We start from the raw sequence: 21100 nt of genomic DNA, 5'->3' as shown, positions 1-21100 counted from the left end.
CACCGGCGGGAGGGACAGCGCCCGGGCGATCCGCGCCCCGGAGCCGCTTAGCGCCGGGCGGGTCAAGGCCGCGCCCGGTGGGGAGGGGCGGCGCCCGGCTCCCCGCTCGCTGACCCGCGCCGGCTTTCTGCTTTGCAGCGGTCGGGATGGAGGTGAGAAGACGGCCGTGACGCGCGCCCGCGTGCCCCCCTGCACCCGCAGCAGCCCGCAGCGCTCCCTGCCCCCCTCCCCCGCGGCGGCTGGCCTTGCCGTCGAGTGACAGCGGCCTGGCGGGGCAGGGGGGGCGGGGGCGGCCGGACCAGAGATGCCGGCGGGCATGACGAAGCATGGCTCCCGCTCCACCAGCTCGCTGCCGCCGGAGCCCATGGAGATCGTGCGCAGCAAGGCGTGCTCGCGGCGCGTCCGCCTCAACGTCGGCGGCCTGGCGCACGAGGTGCTCTGGCGCACCCTGGACCGCCTGCCCCGCACGCGGCTGGGCAAGCTCCGCGACTGCAACACGCACGACTCGCTGCTCGAGGTGTGCGACGACTACAGCCTCGACGACAACGAGTACTTCTTCGACCGCCACCCGGGCGCCTTCACCTCCATCCTCAACTTCTACCGCACCGGGCGGCTGCACATGATGGAGGAGATGTGCGCGCTCAGCTTCAGCCAAGAGCTAGACTACTGGGGCATCGACGAGATCTACCTGGAGTCCTGCTGCCAGGCCCGCTACCACCAGAAGAAGGAGCAGATGAACGAGGAGCTCAAGCGGGAGGCCGAGACCCTGCGCGAGCGCGAGGGCGAGGAGTTCGATAACACGTGCTGCGCAGAGAAGAGGAAAAAGCTCTGGGACCTGCTAGAGAAGCCCAATTCCTCCGTGGCTGCCAAGGTGAGTCTGAGATCAGAGGGCAGAGGCAGCCGGGCTGGGGGTAGGGGGGACCTCTGGTTGAGTCCCCAGAGGCGAGGGCAATCCCCTCGGACTGTTCCTAGGTGGCATTGGTCACCCCTCCTTTCATTATTAAAAAATGTATGCCTCTATTTTCTGGTGGAAAAGGATTTACAGAGACTGATTAAAACCCATGGCAAGAGACTGGGTACTGAGAAATAAGTAAGAGGGGGAGTATGTGGGTGGGGGTGGGGGGGACACAAAGCCTTGCTGAGTTGGAGCTGAGTTTGGTGGATGCTCCGTAGGGCTTTGGGTCAAGTCCCAGAGCCAGGTGGAGGTGGGTTGCCCTGTGATTTTAATACTTATTCCTATATTTATAACCCCACTTTGCCCCGTGAAGGGAATTGCAGCCATGCTCGGAGGACCTTGAGATATTGTCAGGCAGTTTTAACATAAGTAAGAAAAACAAGGCAGAGGGACGGAGAGGACACGGGGCGTGAGCAGGCGTGAGGCATGCAATGGCTGTGGGTGCTTGTGGGCAGAGGGTTCACTGCTGGCTATTTATTTATTTAGTGAGTTTATTCCAGGAATGGTTTAAGGTGGCTTCCACAGTTCCTTTGGCTGTTGGAAGAAAATATAGATTTTGAAATAGGAGAGAAAAATGAGGCAATGTGAAACAGGGCTGCAGGCCGGAATGCATTTGGCCACCCAGGCTGGGCCGGGGGTCCTGTGTGCTGCAGGGTAAGGGGCTGAGAAAGGCTTGGGGTGGGGGCCGGGCCAGGCCTCGGCTCGTTGGTCAATGAGGGATGATGTTAAGCTGCCTGGGAGAGGTGCGGGCCTGTCTTCCAGCTGCCAATGCGCTAAGTGTTGGGAGTCAATGTCAACGCAGTGTGTTCTGGGCTGTAAAAGAAGTCTCGTGCGGCCCAGAGTAGAGAGGCATTGATGCTGGAATCTAGGAAGATCCGGTGGGAAAGGACGGGGGGCACCTAAGTCACCCTATGGGAGCAGGACCTCCAAAGGGGGCAGGCACGTGTAGTCGTGGCAGAAGGAGAGGAGGGGGAGGGCGGCCACACGCGTCCGCCGGGAGCTGGTCTCTCTTGTGGCTCTGTCGGCCCCTTCACGGAAGACCCAGCACCTGCAGGGCCGGGTGGGAAGGGTCTTTGCCCAGATCTGGCCACCCAAGGAGAGGCCTCTGGTCATGGATGCTGGGGTGGTGGGGGTGGGGGTAACTGGCCGGAGGGTGACTCTAAAGAGGACCTAGAGTCTCCTGGGTCTGGCTCCCTCTCCTGAGCTGTGGGCTGCCTCTGCCCCAGGGCTCGTGTCCCCCAAATCCTCCCTCTTAAGACAGAATCCATTCACCCTTAACCCTCTTAGGATCAACAGACTTATTTTGCTATTTCCGGGCCTGACACAGCCCCGCCCCCCTTTCAGGCCCAAACATGGCTCTCCCTCCTCCCTGTCCCCTCCACGAGGCTTGAGGGAGGGGCAGGGAAGGGAAGGGTTTGCTCTCCCGGTGAAGAGGCAGCGGGCACGGGGCTGGGTTTGGGCTGGTGTCTGGCAGCGAAGCACGGGAGCTCAGGCTTCGGAGAGGTGCTGGTGGGGAACAAACAGCTTCTCCTTTCCTCCGGGTTAATCTGGTCTCAGGAATAAGCTTCGTGACCTCTTATTGATCCCAGGCTGGGGCTGCCGGCTCACATTCCTGGCCAATGAACAGCCAAGGATCTTCTGTGGCCAGAGCTGAAATGGGGCGGCAGGCAGGCTTGTGGGTCCTCAGTGCAGAAATACCTACTGCCATTTATCAGACACCTGCTGTGTACAGAATGTGACAACACAATGAATCAGTTTTACGCCAACTCTCTGATATTATCCCCCCTTTGTGGATGGGGAAGCTCAGAAAGGTTACGTACTTTGCCTAGGGTCACACAGTAGGCAAACAGGAGCAGCCAGAAATTCCAACCCGAGAGTTATTTTGAAGACCCTGTTCTTTCTATAATGATTAAGTGCCACAGCCATCTCCCTGGTCTCCCTGCTTCCTCTTTTGCCCTCTGCAATCCATTCCCCACATAGCAGCCAGAGTGAGCTTTTCCAAATGTAAATTGGATCACATTATTCATCTGCTTAAAATCCTCCTGAGGTTTCCCATCACAGTCAGAGTAAAATCCAAACTCTTCACCATGGCATGCCAGGTCCTACAGAATCTAGCCCCAATGACCTCTCTGAGCTCATCTTCCCCATTCTCTCCCCACCCTCAACTCCAGCCTCACTGGCCTCCTTGCTGTCCCCTAAACAGGGCCTACCTCAGGACCTTTGCACTACCTTTCCTGATGGCTGGAGTGCTCTTCCCCAGATTGTCCCAGGGCTGTCCCTTTCTACGTAGTCAGGTCCCTGCTCAGAGACACCTCCTGTGACCTCTGTCTAGAACAGCCTCCTTCCCCTTACTCTCTGTCACAGCGTTCTCTTTCCGGCACTGTCCTTAGGCACCTTTCCAGGTAAATTTGTTTCCTCATTGCTCTCTGTTTCTTCCCCATGAGAAGGCGAGCGCCCTGAGTTGCATTCACTGCTCTCTTCCCAGCACACATCCCCAGTAACTATACAAATAAGTGAGTGAATCAGCCACTGGGCCACAAGGGTTTGGGGACCTGTCATTCCTTCCTCACTCTCAGCCGCCACCGGGTTCCCTGGGCCTCCTTCAGGGATCTGCACTTCGCCCGCCCCAGCCCTCCCCTCGCCTTGGACGCCGCGCTTGGCGGAACAGCGAGGCCCGTGGAAATTGCGCAGAGGCTGCGGAGGGAGCGGCTGGTGGGCCGCTTCTGGGCTGTGGGGTCGGGGTGGCTGAATCGCATGTGTTTAAGAGCAAGGCAGGCCGGGGCTCCAGTCCCAGCTCTATGACCTTCCCATTCCTGGCCTCCGGTAAGTTCCTCGCCTCTCCCAGGCCCAGGCTCCCACCTGTGAAATAGAGGTAAAAGGCCTGCCTTGCACAATCTTCAGGAAATCACGCTTATCAAGAACGAGCCCCGCGCCGGGCCCATTTACTGTTACAAATGACAAGGGCAGAGTCCTTTGGCCTGGGCTGCGGCACAGCCTTTTCCTTCTGAGAGCAGCACCAGGGAGGCCGAGCGGATGCTGTTAATAATTGATGGGATGTTCTAGCAACGTGGAGATAAACCAAAGCGCCGTCCCTGGACTTGACCATCAGGAGAGCAAAAATCAAAATCCATTAGGCAAAAGGCTGTGTGATTGATTCTTACTTGGAAGTGGGGTCAGCCCGATGGGGGTGGCAGGGTTGTGGTGCTGGGGCCACCGCTGGGTTTCTGCTTTCTCAGAAAACTCGACGGGGCTTCTCCCGGAAGGAGCGAGAGGGAGCTGACCTGCCAGGCCAGGAGTGTCTGTTCCCTTCACAGCCTCAGAGTTAAAGCCCTGAGATAATTTTCTAATTTCTAGAGTAGTTCCTATTTATCATGCCAGACACTGATTAGGGGTACTTTATATCCACTGTCTCATTGAAATCCCTCCAACCATCCAATCTGGTAGTGTGCCACTTAGGGATGCTTTGGGTTGCAAGTCACAGCGTTGGACACTCAAAGCGGCTTCGAGAAGGAGGAGGAGGCATCCTCTCACGCATCACGAGGTTCCGGGGTGCCGGTTTCGGTTGAGTTAATGGCTCAGTGACACCACCAGGATCCTGGATTCTCTCCATCTTTGTGTTACTCTAAGCCCCGAGGTGGCTCAGTCCTTAGGTTTGGCATCACAAGGTGGCTGCCCAGAGCCGGGCTTCAAATGTTAACACAGTGATATCCAGCCAGTGAAGATGGGTATTTTCTTCCACACGTCACTTCTTTTTTTCTGAGAGGAAACCTTTCCCAGGAGCCCCCTAGCCGACTCCTTTTTAAATGCTATCGGCCAGGATCAGGCGCATGCTGCGCTCCAGCTGCAAGGGAGCCTGGGAAAGCAAATGGGGGCGGGCGGGATTAAGATCCTTTTACAGAAGAGGCTCTGAGAGGTGAGGTCACTTGCCCAAGGTCACAGCCAAGTGCTCGGAAATATCTGTTGAAGGAATGAAATGGCAGTGCCAGCATTTGGACCCAGATTCATCTGGTTCCTGGGCCTGTGTTAACCCTGGAATCTTGGACAGAGCAGTCCCGCTCTTGGAGCTGCAGTGACCTCACCTGCCCAGCGGCGGTGCCCACCGCTCAGGCTCTTTGACAGCTCAGTGAGCCTTCAGATGTGATTGCAATTTGCAAGTGGAAAGTGCTTTATAAATGTGGATTATTGTTACTCTTACTATTGTTATGATTATATACAAAAGTGGGAATGGCCTTTGTTGAGCACAGTGGTCAGTATTTGGCCCACCATAAGTTTGATTAAGAGCTTGTGCCGTGGGTCCAGTAGAGGTGGGTTCATTTTCCAGCTCTATTACTTACCAGGAATATGACCTTGGGCAAGTTCTTTATGTCTCTGGGGCTCAGTCTCCTCATCCAGGAAATGGGAATTAGGACAGGCAACACTGTAGGGCCTTTAGGGGAGAGGCTGGGTGAAGTGCGTAGCCCAGTGCCTGGCCCACGGCGATCGATAGATGGCAGCGGGGTTACTAGAGCTCTCGCGGAACCCTCTGCTCTAGTTGCCCCAGGCTGGCAGCACCTCCAGCTATGGTGTCGCTGATGGAAGGTCGCTGCCCGCGCTTTGGGGGTTCTTGTCTCCAGTGTGATGAAGCCTCTGCTTCCTCGACCTGAGCCAGGGGCACTTATGGATTATCATCGAGAGAAATGAGGGGTCCAATTCAGAATCCGTGGGGTCCCTTCCGTGCTATAAATAATCTGGCTGAAGCCCTTGTAGGCTCCAGGTTGGCCACCCTGGATGCCCGTGTTTGTTCCCGGGAGACCACATGCCAGAGTTCCAGAACTGGGGCTGTGGAGTCACACAGACCCGGTTAGAATCCCAGCCTGCCATTTCCTACCCTGGACTTGAGGAAAATCACTTCACCTCTCCAAACCTCTGTTTCTTTTTTTTTTTTAAATTCCCCTTCCCTGCCCCACCCCCAGTTGTCTACTTTCTGTGTCCATTTGCTGTGTGTTCTTCTGTGTCCGCTTGCATTCTTGTCTGTGGCACCCAGAATCTGTGTCTCTTTTTTTGTTGTTGTTGCGTCATCTTGCTGTGTCAGCTCTCTGTGTGTGCAGCACCATTCCTGGGCAGGCTGCACTTTCATCACGCTGGGCGGCTCTCCTTACGGGGCGCACTCCTTGCATGTGGGGCTCCTCTATGTGGGGGATACCCCTGTGTGGCAGGGCACTCCTTGCACACATCAGCTCTGCGCATGGGTCAGCTCCACACGGGTCAGGAGGTCCCGGGTTTGAACCATGAACCTCCCATGTGGTAGGCGGACGCCCTATCCGTTGGACCAAATCTGCTTCCCAAAACCTCTGTTTCTTAATGCATAAATGAGGATGACTCTAGAGTCCACCTCGCAGGGCTCTTGGAGGGATTCAATATTACTGTGTACACACTATTCTGTGCGCTTAATAAATCCAGCATCCCCATTTGCTAAAGGGAAACCTGGGGGCCCTGGATGCTTCAGTGACTTGCCTGGGGCCACACAGCCAGCTGGTAAAAGATCAGGAACCGCACGCAAGCCTTTCTGAGCCCCCATCACCCTCACCGAGACTCGGGGGTCTCTCCGTTCCTCCAGGCTGCTTGACCAGGATCGGATCTTGGCAGGTGGTCTCTCAGGGGTCTCGATGACCTCGAGAATGTGAAAATGCTTAGAAAGGAAAAGTGCCAACCAAATGAGCAGTAGCTTGGCCAAAATTTAATTAACTGGAAGGGAACGAGCATGCATTAGGCACCAACTCCATACCCAGCACACTGCGTACTCTATACCTGACAGTGCCATGGAGGCCAGCCCTGATAGGAGAGCTGGATCCCCCAAATTCAAAGCATGGCTCCTCTGCTCACTAACCCTAGGGTTCAGGGAAAAGCACTGCCCCTCTCTGTGCCTCAGTTTCTCCACCCATAAAATGGGAGCAACAGCAGGGGCTGCCTCGTTGAGTCGCTGCCTGAATTAAATGAGTTACGACAGGCAAAACACTTCCTGCAGTAACTGTTAATTATTTTTATCGCCATTGTTTCATTTAATTCTCCTGACAACCCTGCAAGATAAATAAGCTTCTTTCCAAGAAACTGTTATTCTTGTAAAATGATATGCGCTCCTTGTGAGTTGAAGTTAAATATCTTGTGCAAGATCACACAAGCAATTGAGGCAGAACAGGGTCCCAAACCCGAGAGGACAGGTGTGGCCAGCGCCCACCCCTGTCCTATGATCTCTTATTCCAGTGCCACGAGCCCACCCCTGGCTGCCAGCACCTGCGTGTCTTTGTCCAGGGCTTCCCCAGGCCACTGGAGCCCGGTGGTGCCAAGGGGCCGACACCCCACGAGAGCAGCCCTCAGCGGTTGACGGCGGGAGAAGGCGCGTAAATGCCCCAGCTTCCCCGCCCCGCAGTGGGGAGGGGGTAACTCAGAGGTGGGTGTTCTACAGCGTCTCCCACGGGTCCTCGGGGGGCTCGGGTCCAGTTGCCCACCGCGGACAGCTGCGAGAGGGCACCCCCAGCTTGGCTTCTTTCCCTTCCCCGGCCCATGTCCCCCCGCCCACCGGTGATCGCCAGCTCCTGGTCCTAGGATCTGCTTCTGGGGGAAGCCATCCTAAGGCTCACGTGGGGCACACCATTTAATCCCAGTGGAATTATATCGCGGGCGAAGGAGGCAGCTCACAACCAAACCCCTATCGGGGACTGTCTTAAAAGAAGAAACGCCAGGGCTGGCTGGGCTGGCAGCCTCATCTCCTTCTTCCGGATAAAAGAAAAGTGACCATCGTGGCAGCCCTCTGCGTGTGTACACTGTGCCTGGAGCAGCACGTGCCCTGTCCCGTCGAATTCCCACTGTCACCCCACAGCAGAGGGATCATTCGCCTCATTTATAGCCACGAAGATTGAGGCTCAGAGAGGTACAGCAGCTGGCTCGAGGTCACACAGCGCCTGGGAGGTTGGGACAGATCCCTCTCAGGATTCCCCGAGGCCATGACCTAGACCTCTGGGCTGTATGAACGACCTTCAGAAAGTGAGAAGAACATTCCAGGGATGCTGGCCTCCAGCTTCCCTTTTCATTACCGAAAACTGACGTGCTGGGAGAGGAAGGATTTATCCAGCATCTCCCACCAGCCTGGGGCGTGTTCCTGGCTCCTGGGCCAGCACCACATCTTCTCCGGGGGCTACTGGAGGAAACTGCTGGAGACACACTCGGCAGAAAGCATTCTGTTCATAGATAAGGCCCTACCTCGCTGAGGGGGGTATGCTTACCTTTTGGCGCCTCTGACAGGACTGGGTGTGACCAGGTGGGGCCAGAGGTACAGGAACCCCCAGGCCCCAAGTTGGTGGGGGACCGAGCCAGAGTTCACATCTCAATAGCCAAGTTCCCGGTTCTTCTTCATTTTCCCCGTGGTGACACAAACAACAAGACCTGACATGGCCGTGTGAGACACACTCCTACGGGCCTGGGTTCAAATCCCACCTTGATAGCTTCCTGGCTGTACGCCTCCTCTGAGACTCACCTGGGAAACAGGGCTGATAAATAGGGCAGATTTCACAGACCAGTGGTTTGCAGCCATGGCCACACAGTAAGATCACCTGGGGAGCTTTTATTTTATTTTCCTTTAAAGATTTATTTTATTTATTTCTCCCCACCCCCTCCTTGTTTGCATTTGCTGTGTCTATTCATTGTGTACTAGTCTTCCTTTAGGAGGCCCAGGAATGGAACCTGGGGCCTCCTGTGTCAGAGGGAGGTGCCTAATTGTTTGAGCCACCTCCGCTCCCTGCTTTGTTGTGTCTCTCATTATGTTTTCCTTCTTGTGTCTCTTGTCACATCATGTTGTGTCAGCTCACCATGCTAGCCTGTTGTATCAGTTCACTATTTTGCTTGTCTTCTTTAGGAGGCACCAGGAACTGAACCCAGGACCTCCCATGATGTAGGTGGGGGCTCATTCACTTGAGCCACATCTGCTTCCCTAGGGGAGCTTTTAAAAATTACCCATGCCTAGGCCCCACAGTGGAAACACAGCCTCTGGAGGTGGGGCCAAGCATCGGTATTTTAAAAACTCCCAAAGTGGTTTTGATGCTCAGGGAAGCTGGGAAGCTGAGTTACTGAGGACGATCATGGGGTTAGAGCGGCTAACCTATGTGGAGCACCGTGCACAGAGCTGAGAACAGAGGGAGATGCCAGCTGGGTTCACTGTTAATATGGTTGTTGACCAGAACAATCGCTGACACACCCCTCACTAGGTTCCAGTTTCTCTTCCACTCAAGAAATCTTTGTGACACAAAATGTGAGCATGAAACATAAGTGTGTGCGGCCGCTCTCAGGAATGGGGCTGTCTCCCCCGCCCGGGCCCCGCCCTCTCCCGCCCTCTCCCGCCTGGACCATTGTCGGAGCCGCCACCCTATCTCCTGCTTCCACTCTCCCAGCCCCAGCACAACCTGTTCGCACCCCACTGGGGACCCTGTGTACACCAGGTCAGCTCACTTGGAGAAAAAGCGGAAGTCCTGGTGCCTGCCTGCAGGGCCCATGACTTGGCGCCTTCCTCCTGTCCTGACCTTATCTCCTACCTCTCTCGGTTCCACCCATGGGCGCCTCCTCAGTGCCTCTCAGACACACCCAGCACGTTTCAGCCGCAGGACCTTTGCACTTGCTGCGCCTTCTGCCTAGATGCTCTTCCTGCAGACATAGACGAGGCTTGCTCAGATCTCAGCTCAGATGTCACCTTCTCAGTGAGGCCTTCCCCAGCCAACTGCACAAATCAACCCCAGCCCTCCCTCTCCCTCTCGCCTGCTTTGCTGCTCTTTGTAGCCCTTCCTACCACTGGCACTGCACATAATTATTTAATTATATGTATACTTTCTTTGTCTCCATTTGAATATAAGCTTCACAGGGCAGGGAGTTTTGTCCGTTTTGTTCACTAGTGTATCCCTGGTGCCTAAAAGGTTTGCCATAGGGTAGGCACCTGATCAATGTCTGTTGGATAAATGAATGAATGAATGTTGTCATCCTAGACGTAACCAAGAATACAGACTAACTGATGAAAAAAGGAATTGATTCACAAACGTCAGGACTCTTGTTATTATTACTAAACATATTTCTAGAAGCCTGACTCTCATCTGGCACCTGCCATGGATGCAGCTCACCTCTGCTGTCTCAACCAGAGCCCAGGGCACGGTCAGCCTTCGGGCCGGATGACTCCGTTCCGGGGCTATCCTTGGCATTGCACAGATGCTGGTTGTCCCAGTGACAAGAACTGAAAATGTCTCCAGATGTGGCCGGATGCCCCTGGGGGATAAAACTGCTGAGAACCACAGTCTGGAGGGTGAGCTCCCCTGCCAGGTGGATGTCACGTCTGTGGCTGGTGCTAGCGTGGGACTGAGAATGGGAAAGGGCTGATGGCCCCTTGCAGAGAAATGGAAGTGCTGTTCCCGGGAAACGGGAGAACAGTGGAACCCACTGCCAGCCTGGAGCGCGCAGCCTCCTGGCGGGAGATCGGCATTCTACAGAAGAAAAATTAAGTGAAAGGATGATCATCAGGTGTCACATGCACGTTATGAAGGAAAGACACCACGTGTTTTGGTGGAGAACAGTGGACTTTCTGCCTGGGTGGCCTTTCCTGCGCTCCTGAACTTGACTTCCCATTGGCCGAAACCATCGTTCTTCTACCGGCTTCCCTGTGCCCACCCCCCTGAGCCGGTCAGCAGCCCTCCTTTGTGTTCTTTTTTCTGCTGAGCTTGTTTTATCTCTCTATCTTACATGGTTCTGCGTTCTACAGCAGAGCCGGCTGCTGCCTGTTTTGTAAATAAAGTTTTATTGGAACACAGCCATGCCCATTCATCTATGCATTGTCCAGGGCTGGCTTTTGCACACAGCAATGGAGTTGAGTAGTTGTGACAGCGACGCCAGGGCCTGCAAAGCCCAAAGCCCTTGTTTATCATCTGGCTCCTTCCGGGAAGAGGCTGCTGCCCTGTGTTCTAAAGCCGCCTTGGGGCCTGGCACAGGCTCAGCAAATGTTTGTGGGAGGGAGGGAAGGAAGAAAGAGTGAGGAAGGAGGGAGTGAGCTGTGTGACCTTGTGCAAATTATACCCCTCTCTGGGCCGCTGGCTCCGTAGCTCGTGATGGCAGCTGGCTCCTCCTTATCGCGTTAGGTCTCAGCTCATACGGGTCACCCCCCTCAGAGAAGCCCTCCCTGACCTTGAATGACCAGTTTGACCTCGGTGGAGTTTATGCTCTTTCCATGATTGTCTCTGTCATTTGTCTTGAGACTAGGCCTGGCTGGGGAAGGCACCCTCCCCTCCCCTTCACGAGCATCTCCCTCCCCTTATTTGGAAAGAGCGCTGGCTGGAACTCCAGAGCCTGGGTTCATCATCCCAACTCGGCCACACGTGAGTTACGAGATCCTGGGCAGACCCTGTGTCTCTCTGGGCCTCAGTTTCCGCAGCTGGAACATAGGCGTGGTAGCCTTGGCCAAGAGGGGCGATGGGCAAGCCAGTGCACTCGCCTGAGCCAGAGTGCCCAGCACTGTGCCCGCCTGCCAGACGCGCCGCTCACGCCATGCCGGCTCTCCTTCCCCTTCTCAGTGGGGAGGGAGGAAAGAGAGTCTATCGCAAACCCTGCCTTGATCCAGCTCTGACGACACTTGCTGGAGCTCTTCAGGCAATGACTGTGCCAAGGATGGCTCGGGGAGGGGGGGTTAGACCCCTGCCCCAGTTTCCAGCACACACCCCTGTTCTTTGTTTTGGGCACAGGAAGTGTTCTCCGCTGCACATGCCGCCTCCAGTCCATCTCCTAGTCCCCGCCCTCCAGCCTGCTGCCCCCAAGCTTGGACTAAATAAAAATTCAGACGCTTGTTAGCCTCATGGCTAGAAGAATCCACCAATCAGAAGAGGTGGTTTTCCAGGCAGGAGATGCAGCTGGGAGCCCCTAGTCACTTAGTGACCCACCGAAAGGGTCGGCGACAGAATTTGTGGGGTACGGTAAAAAAATGAAAGCGCAGGGCTCCTTGGCTCAAAAATTAGAATGCAGGACATTAGGCCAAGCATGGGACCCTTCTAAGCACAGCGCCCTGTGTGACTTCACAGGTCAAACACCTCTGAAGCTGGGAGGAGATGGCCCCTTAGTCCCAGAGAGTCTATCAAAGAAGTACCTGCCTAAGGACCAGGTGGCAGAACCAAACTCACATGGCTATGGGGACCATGTAAGCAGCGTTGACAAGTGAAGCAGTGGAATATAAGAACTGGAGTAGTGCAAGCTCAATGATGAAGGCAAGTTAACACTCAGCCTTGGAGCCAAAGAGGCAGCAGGGAGTGGTGGGGACTGTGGTCAAATGGAGTGCTTTTGCCTGGCTAGGGAGGCATCCACTATGCAGTTCCAGGTTGGGTTGTAGGCCTAGCCAGAAGCTTTTGTGTGTGTATTTTTTTAAAAGATTAATTTTATTTCTTTCTCCCTCCCTCCCCACCCCCCTCCCATTGTCTGCTCTCTGTGTCCACTCGCTGTGTGTTCTTCTGAGTCCACTTGCACCTTTGGTGGCACAGAGAAACTGCATCTCTTTTTTATTGCATTATCTCGCTGCGTCAGCTCTCCATGTGTGCAGAGCCACTCCTGGGCAGGCTGCACTTTTTTCACGTGGGGCGGCTCTCCTTTCAGGGCACACTCCTTGCATGTGGGGCACCCCCTCGCGGGGGCGCCCCTGCATGGCATGGCACTCCTTGAATGCAGCAGTTCTGTGCGTGGGCCAGCTCGCCACACGGGTCAGGAGGCCCTGGGTTTGAACCCTGGACCCTCCATATGGTAGGCAGATGCTCTATCAGTTGAGCCACGTCTGCTTCCCTAGCCAGAAGTTTTAATTCGTATGTGAGATCTCCCAATTTAAATGTTGGTAAATAATTTTTTAAAAATTTAAAAACACTTGGGTGGGCCAATAGAAAATGCCTGGGGACTGCATTTGAGCACTCCAGTGTTTTACTTCTGCATTATAGAGTCTTCAAACGGCTTGAAATGGGAGACAGGATTTTTCTCTTGTCTCTTGGCATTGAGCATAGCCCAGGGTGGCAACGGTTTGTTGAATGAATGACTGTTCCATCCAGATGGGACTTGCTCTATAAATCCAGGCAGCTTGTGCCTGGTCGGTGCTAACACACAAGTCAGGGAAATTTATGGGTAAATTATAACCCTTATTAGCTAATGGTTCCAACATCTCCCTTCCCAACCTCCAAAAAGACCAGGAAGAAAAAGCTGCTGCATTGGTTAGAGAAAGCAATGGATACTGAGTCTGCAAACCTGACTGGCTCCAGGCCTCAGCCTCCTCATCTGAAATATGGGAATAATAAATTCCCTACCTCTGGGGTTGAATGAAATAAAACCTATACAGCGCTCAGCAAAGTGCCTGATGTGCAACAAATGTAAGCCACGACAATTGGTATTATTGTTTTCATCCTCACCGTCATCATCACCTGAGCATTTGGCTTATTTCTAGGGCCTGTGGGCTTGCAGAAGACTTTCTCATGTAGAGTTAAACTTTAATTTCAAGATTTGTGGAGTGATGTCAGCTCGACAAATCCAGGCCGCAAAGCTTGGGCGTTCAGAAATTCTTGTTAGAATTCTGAGTTCCTGGAGCTGGAATTCAGGTACTCAAGGTTGGCTTTCCACCGTTCCAGATCGTTGCCATGATGTTCAGTGTTGGAGTAGTGCCACTCAAGGTCACAACTCCAGGGTTCAAGGGCGGAAGTCTGCCATCCGTGGCAGGTTTCTCAGCTCCTCAAATCGTAACTGGAGGAGTACGTGGCCAGAGCATCACTCTTCAGGATTGAAATTCTAGTGTTCCAGGTCACAATGCTGATTGATGTTCCAGGGTGGAATTCATGTTCTGAGTTGAAATTCCGAGTTTCAAGGTCAGAACGCTTCAGTGGCATCACAGATAGGAATTCTGGCAGATACATTCAGAATGCTGGGGTTTGGAGTTGGAACTCTGGTTCCCAACTCATTCTAGTGAAGAGTCTCACCCCTTCCGTGTGTCACCAGTGCTTCATCATCCACTCTCCTGGCAGGAGCTCCCAAAGAAATGCAAACCACAGGAGTTCCCAAACCTCCACTCAGCAGATGGGATTCTGCTATTTATTTTTTGAAATTTTTAAAGATTTATTTCTCTCCCAACCCCCCCCCCCACTGTCTGCTCTCTGTGTCCATTTGCTGTGTGTTCTCCTGCGTCCGCTTGTATTATCAGGCATCACCAGGAAACTGCGTCTCTTTTTTGTTGCGTCATCTTGCTGATTCAGCTCTCTTTGTGTGCAGCGCCGCTCCTGGGCAGGCAGGCTGTGCTTTTTTTGTGTGGGGCGACTCTCCTTGCAGGGCGCACTCCTTACGCGTGGGGCTCCCCTATGCAGGGGACACCCCTGTGTGGCACGGCACTCCTTGCGCGTATCAGCACTGCACGTGGGCCAGCTCCACATGGGTCAGGAGGCCCTGGGTTTGAACCCTGGATCCCCCATATGGTAGGCGGATGCTCTATCAGTTGAGCCACATCTGCTTCCCAGGATTCTGCTATTTATGCCTCTTCGGCTCACTGTTTCTGCGGCCCGCCCACTCGGGCAGGTGGAGGTGACATGATCCTCGGGAAGTCTGCTAAAGAATGGCTCCTCTGCCCCACCCCTGCCAAAGACCCTTGAGCATGTTGTCATCTCCATTTAAATCCACTTCTGGCTGACCTGGAGCAGACCCAGAGAGGCCACCCAGTCAGTCCCCTGAGGGGCACCTGCTGTCCAGGCAGACGGTGACAGCCAGGTCAGAACGATGTGCCTGGCTGCCCAGCCAGGGAGAGGTGTGGCTGGCAGGGCCACGTGGGTGCTGGTGGTGCCAACCAGGGGAGCCTCATTGATCGTGGGATGGTGAGGGGCTGAAAAATCATCTTCAGACTCAATTTACAGCGGTGCATGTGACAGGCACTCAGCGGCGTGGCGCCTGGCAGGAATGATTTGGGAGGTTGTGTCCCCTAGTCAGTGGTCATAACTCATCCCCTACCCCCTTCCTACTCCATCCCTTTACCTTGCTTTATTAATTTTTTTCATAGTACTTTCTCCACCAAATATATGTTTATTTGACTTTTGACTGTGTTGTCCCACTGTACCTTGAGTTCCACGAGAGAGGAACTTGGTTTTTACTGCTGTAGCCCAGTGCCTAAAGTTGTGCCGGTGCTAAATAAATATCTGTTGAATGAATGACTATTGCCCCCTCTGGGTGGGAGTGAGGGGCAGCTGCAGTAGGTGAAGCCTGAACCCTTCACAGCTTCTTATTGCTCTGACAATTCCTCGAATCTTTATGTGGCCACTGAGGCCCTGTAAGGACTAGCACCTGCTACCACCCTGCCTTCAGCGCACACACGTCACATTGGCCCTCCACTCTCTCAGCCACACTGACTCTCCGTTCTCAGGTCCTCAGGACACCACACTGGCTCCCGCCTCAGGGCCTTTGCACGTGCTGTGCTGTTTGCCTAGAACAACCTTACAGCCGCTACGCTGGCCCCCTTGGCCTCCCTACCTCCTCCTTTAGGGCTCTGCTAACACACCACCCTCCCTGACTTGCCAAATTTGATATCATTCCCCCCAGGCCTTCCTGAGCATTTATTAGATCCCATCGGCCACTGCTTTGGGATGTAACCGCCGTCAGGGTGGGCAGACGCTTTCCTGATCAGAGGCGCCTTACGAGGGAGATGTGGAAATCGTCCCCTCCTCCCAGATACGAGACCTTCCCTTCCAGAGGAGGGGGTTTTGGGTCTCCAGGGAGGTCCCTTCACTGCCCTCCAAAGCCCAGGGCTGCCAGCAGCGCCCCAGGGAGGCCACTGTTCCCGTGGTTACTTCCCACCCTCTGGGCTCGCTGGGGATGCCAAGGAGTTTGGAGGGCACGACCCCACGTAGAAGCTCACACTCATCTCCCACCCTCTGCAGCCACTCATCGAGTCCTCGCAGGGCCACATGTGCCATTGCGGCCCTCGTTTGGCAGATGAGGAAACTGAGCCCCAGAGAGGGTGACGCACAAGGACCCATCCAGGAGGGGGCAGGGCAGCCCCGCACCCAGGCCACGGCCTCTGGCCCCACGTGGGTGCTGGCCCAGCCCTCCTCGCTTCTCCTCCCACAGCCTCCTCCTCGCTTGCTTCGTCCTTTCCCTCTCAGTCTTCTTGCCTTTCTCCTTTGGCTCGTCTCCCTTTTCTCCTTAACTAACGTGAGCCCCCAGGTTTGCAACCCCAAGAGTAGGGAAGTTTGGTTATACTGTTCAGATTTCAGACATCTTAAGAGTGGAGGGTTTTTTTCACACCTTTACGACCTAAGAGAGGAAGGAGGGGAAAGATTTGTTGGAGAATGGGGTGGGCTCCATGAGGCTGGACCCCCTGCCTCCTGCCGTCATCTCTCACCCCTGACTCCCTGTGGCCAGCCGGGCTGCTCTCACGCTCCCCAAACTCCCTCCTGCTTCAGGCCTTTACCCAGGATTCTTCTCTTCTTCACTGGTCATGCCTTTCCAACATGCGCAGATGGAAAGTCACCTCCTCCAGGAAGCGTTCCCTGATCTCTCCGAATAGGTCCAATCCCCCAGTTATGGGTTTTCAAAGTTCCACCTGCCTCTCTTGCGCTGCCCTGGTTCCCACTGTCATTGCACATCTGTTTAGGGGTTGGTCTGGGTCGCGTATATGCTGGGCTCAGCCAATGCCTATGGCCAGGAGAGGACATCGGCAATGGGACCAGCTTGGCCCAGGGCCACCACCGTGTCCAGGGGAGTTACCTGAAATAGGATTTGCTTAGTGTTCTTCTTTAAGTTAATTCATTTATTTTAATCAGGTTGTTTTAAGAGGAAATGCAGAGTTGATATGCGGAATTGGCACCCCTTGCCATAAATCATGTTAGAAAATTCAGGCTGCCTGCCCCTGGCTCTCTGTAGGTTCAGGGGGAGACACGGGTGTTCGGGAGGTGTTACAGCGCCATGAGCTTCAGACGGGGACTTGGCCCTCCAGGGACTCGGAAGGGCGGAAGGAGAATTGGAGGGTGGCAGCTTCCGCTCTGCAGCAGTGTGTCCTGTCCGTGTCCAGCTAAACTGGTCCCGGCTACCCATGGGAATCACCTGAGCTGCTTTGAAAATTCCCAACGCCCAGACCACTCCTCGGCCCAATTAAATCACACTCTCTGGGGGCGGGAGCCGGGAGCGGAAGTTTCCACAGCTCCGCAGGTGGTTCCGCTGTGCGGGGAGGTTGAAGAAATGCAGACTTCCCCCGGGCGCAGGGGGTTTCAGCGAGGCCCGCGGGCCGGGGTGGTCCAGGGTCCACGGAGCGCAGAGGCGTTACCCGAGCGGGAGGCTGGGGGGACGGGAGGGCCGGTGTCGTTCATCATTTAACACCCTCCAGGGGGAGGGAAACCCATGTCCATTTTCCAAGTCCAGAAGGATTTGCTTCTGGGAATGAAATTCAACTCCCACCCTGCTCCCCGGGATAGGACTACTTGTTACCTGAGCCGACTGATACCTCTGCCCATCCGCCAACCATCTGAGACCCAGCTCGGCTCTCCGCCGGCTGTGTGGCCTCAGGCAAAGCACCCAGACTCTCTGGTCTTCACCTTCCACATCTGCATAATGGGGCGCAGAAGGAGGCTGGGCGATATCAGGGTCTGTCCATGCTGGGGGCCTGTGAATCTACCTCCAGGGAGACGACCAGCGGCTCCCTAAGCCCAGACCCCAACCTTAGGTCAGGGGTTTTCAAACCCAGATCGAATTCAGATTCCCAGGTGCCCCCAACCCACAGAATTAAAAAGTCTCTAGAAGCAGCCCAGCGATCTGCATTCCCAACAAGGCTCTCAAAGGATTCGGATGCAGGTGGTTCTGCAAAAGTCCTAAAATCATATCGCTTATGCTTTCGTGCTCGCCATAATGCCACCGCTCCAGACACCCAGCCCACGTGAACCACGTCCTTCTAGCATCTTCCTTTATGCAGATGAAGAAACTGAGGCTCAGGGAGGCCGAGTCCTTAGCTCAAGGGTCTGCAGTTAGTGCATGGTAGAGGCTGGGGTTCGAACCCAGGACCCGCCTAACTCCAAAGCTCACTGCATTTCCTCTGACTATGCCCGCCTCGCGCCATCCCAGCCTGCAAAAGTGAGCATGGCTTGGAGGAATGGCAAGCCTGGGAGATGACTCGTGCTGACTGCCTTGGGAACAAACACATGGCTGCCTGCGAGAAGGACTCTGGGACCAGACTGCCTGGATTCAAATCCCAGCTCTGGCGCTTCCGGCCTGTGCGGCCTTGGCTGATGCCGGCCCTTCTGTGGGCTCGTTTCTTCTCCGTAAATGGAGTAATGACTGGCTGCTGTGAGGATTAAATGCCTTACCGTGTGTAACGGGCCTAGCCTGGTGTCCACATCACAAACGCTCTCAGTCCGTGTAAGCAATTGTTAAAAGGAAGAATTTCTGAGCTTCAATCCAGACTTCCAGAAGCAGAATCGGGGCAGCCAAATAGTGGAACTGGGGACCCCGGGGGATAGTCCAACGCTTGGGGGTCAGACGACCACTAACGGGACTGAGAACAGCAAAATGTGAGAAGGTCAGCCTCAAAGGACTTGTCTAGAATTTTGCAATCAGTAGATTCTAGAATGCAGCTATTTTAATTTCAGCCTACCTATGCTGTTTGTGGTTTGTTTGTTGTACAGTTTGTTGCTTTTCTTTGGGATTACATACTGGGTGGCACAATAACATTTTTGGGGTTTAGAACAAGGATTCTTAAACTTTTTTGTTCCACGGACCCCTTTGTCACTCAGGTGAAATGAATACTACTAATTTATAATTTATAATTTATGAATTGTATACATTTGTAAGTGAAGGAAATGCTAGATATCAGTTCGAGGTCAGAGAAAATAAAGACAGGTTGATTTTTTTCAATTCAAGCTCCCAGATGCCCTGGGACCCCTTGGATTCCCCTGGCTAAGAACCACTGGTTTAGAGCCTCTAGGCGCCCTCCGGAGGGGGAGGAGAAGGTAGGCCTGTGTCTCTGCCCCTTTCTAGCTGGGCGGTCTCCAGCACAGGCCTCTCCCCTCAGCTCAATGTTTAGCTGCCGTGACATCATTCCTCAAACTCAAAAAAACTAAGCCCCAGACCTCTCCACTTCAAACTTGCTTCTGACACTTTCCTCCCATCTTAGCTCCTCCTTCCCGGGGCTCAGGTCAAAGCCTGGGGGTCACTGGTAAAGCCTCTCTTTTGTTAATAGTCAACATCCAACCTCTGGGAAAATCCTGGGGGCTCTGCTTTCAAAGTACAGTGAGGATCCAATCTCTTTTCACCACTTTTATTGACATTCTAGACCAAGGAAGGCAAACGTGTTCTTAAAGGGCCGTATAGTAACTATTCGAGGGTTTGCAGGCCTTGGGGCAAACCTGAGGCTAGTACGTAGGTACTTACACAATTATTTTAAAATGTACCCATTTAGAGTTGTGAAAACTATTCCCAGGTTTTAGGCTGTAAGAAACAGGTGGCAGGCTGGATTCGGCCTGAGCCATGGTTTGCCAACCCCTGCTTCAGACCAGTTCTCAACTGGGGGCGATTCTGGAGATATTTTATGGTTGTCCCAAGTTTGGGTATATGTGCTATTGGCATTTAATGGGTGGGGACCGGGGATGCCACTGGATATCCTACAGTGTACAGGACGCCACTGCACCACCACTTGAAGGAGAATTATCTGACCCCAAATGTCAATGATGCCGAGGTTGAGAAACTGCTGGAGATCAAGTCACTGTCATTTCTTGCCTGGACTATTGTATTCGCCTCCCCATTGCTCTCCTGCTTCCACGCTCCCACCCCAGTCCCATGGCCATTCTCCCCATAGCAGCCAGAGGGATCCGTCTAGCTCAGGTCAAATGAGGTCACCTCTCAGAGACTTCCCATGGCTCCCACCTCACTCAGAGGAAAGCCAAGTCTTTACCGTGGCCCCCATGACCTCTCTGACCTCACTGCCCACCCTCCCACCGTGTCTCTACCTCAGGGCCTTTGCATGGGCTGTTCCTGCTGCTATCTGCACAACGTGCATCCTCACCACCAAGTATCAAGCTCAAATATCACTTTTTAAAGAAGTGAATCTTCTCTGAGCCTCCATTTTAAAATGGCAGCTTCCAGCCGCCTGTCCTCTTATGCCATCCCATTTTATTTTCTCCGCAGCAATTATTACCTATCCCTCACCTACTTGAATATTTGCTCTATGAGGGCAGGGATTTCTGTCTTGTTTACTGAAGCCTCTCCCACACCTAAAGTAGTTCCTGGCAAAGAGTAAGTGCTTAATCATCATTTGTTAATGAATGAAGCCGCAGCACCTCTCCCAGCCTCAGTTTCCCGGGGAAGAGAATTTAGGCTCTGGCTGACCTAACTCAAAATGCTGAGCTAATAGGTGTTTTGCTCACTGTGGAGTGCTGTTCCCAGGTGAGAAGGTGCGAGGGGCTTTAGATGGGCATGTGTGAACATGACGTGCAGCCCTGCTCAGGGCCGAGGGGTCCGGGGCCTCCTCAGCCTGGGTAGGCGCTGCAGGCCTGGCCCTTCCCACCCCAAGGTGCCTCCCCTCTTCTCTGATCCCGGCCGAGTCACACCACCTCCTGGAAGGATCGGATCTCAGCCTTCTCCAGCCGCCTGGCCCGGGTCTCCCCTGAGGCCTGCCCGGCTCTCCTCGTCTTTCTTCACCTTGTAACTTCATCTGCCCTGCTTGACCTGAGCGGGGCCCAGCCCGCCTTCCGCTGCTGAGACCTCCCGAGCAGCACAGAGGCTCAGAGAGCCCGAAGGCTAAGGTTCTGGAGCTCCACCAGCCGGGTCTCCCGGCTCCTGGGTGCAAGTGGAACTCCATTCAGCCTTTGCTCCTTTCCTCTGAGGGTTGGCCCTGAGTTCGGGAGGTTTCGGTAGTGCTAAATTAGTGCAGTAAAGGGACAGCCAGTGTGTGGGTGCCCTTTCAAAAGGCTGGTGCACCCCATCCCCAGCTGCAGTGAGTACTGACTGCTGGTAGCTTACAACTGCCTTATTCTCACAACTGCCCCTTCTCACAATTACACCTTTTCACAACTGTCCCCTTCTCACTATTGCCACCTTCTCACAATTGCCCCCTTCTCACAACTGTCCCCTTCTCACAGCCGTCCCCTTCTCACAGTTGCTCCT

At 54.3% G+C, this 21100-nt stretch overlaps 1 protein-coding gene across 1 annotated transcript in view; it reads left to right on the top strand.

The window, feature by feature from the left end:
- The window catches only part of KCNB1 (potassium voltage-gated channel subfamily B member 1), a 97692-nt gene that overhangs the window by 711 nt on the left and 75881 nt on the right, over positions 1 to 21100 (top strand). Inside the window, exon 2 of the mRNA XM_058287204.2 lies at positions 139 to 871. Coding sequence (XP_058143187.1) covers positions 305 to 871 — 567 coding nt within the window. The 5' untranslated portion in view covers positions 139 to 304. The remainder of the gene's footprint in view (positions 1 to 138; positions 872 to 21100) is intronic.

Source organism: Dasypus novemcinctus, chromosome 24 (genome assembly GCF_030445035.2).
Source record: "Dasypus novemcinctus isolate mDasNov1 chromosome 24, mDasNov1.1.hap2, whole genome shotgun sequence".
Lineage (NCBI taxonomy): Eukaryota > Metazoa > Chordata > Mammalia > Cingulata > Dasypodidae > Dasypus > Dasypus novemcinctus.
Note: the sequence above shows the minus strand (reverse complement) of the source record. Positions and strands in the feature narration are given on the sequence as shown.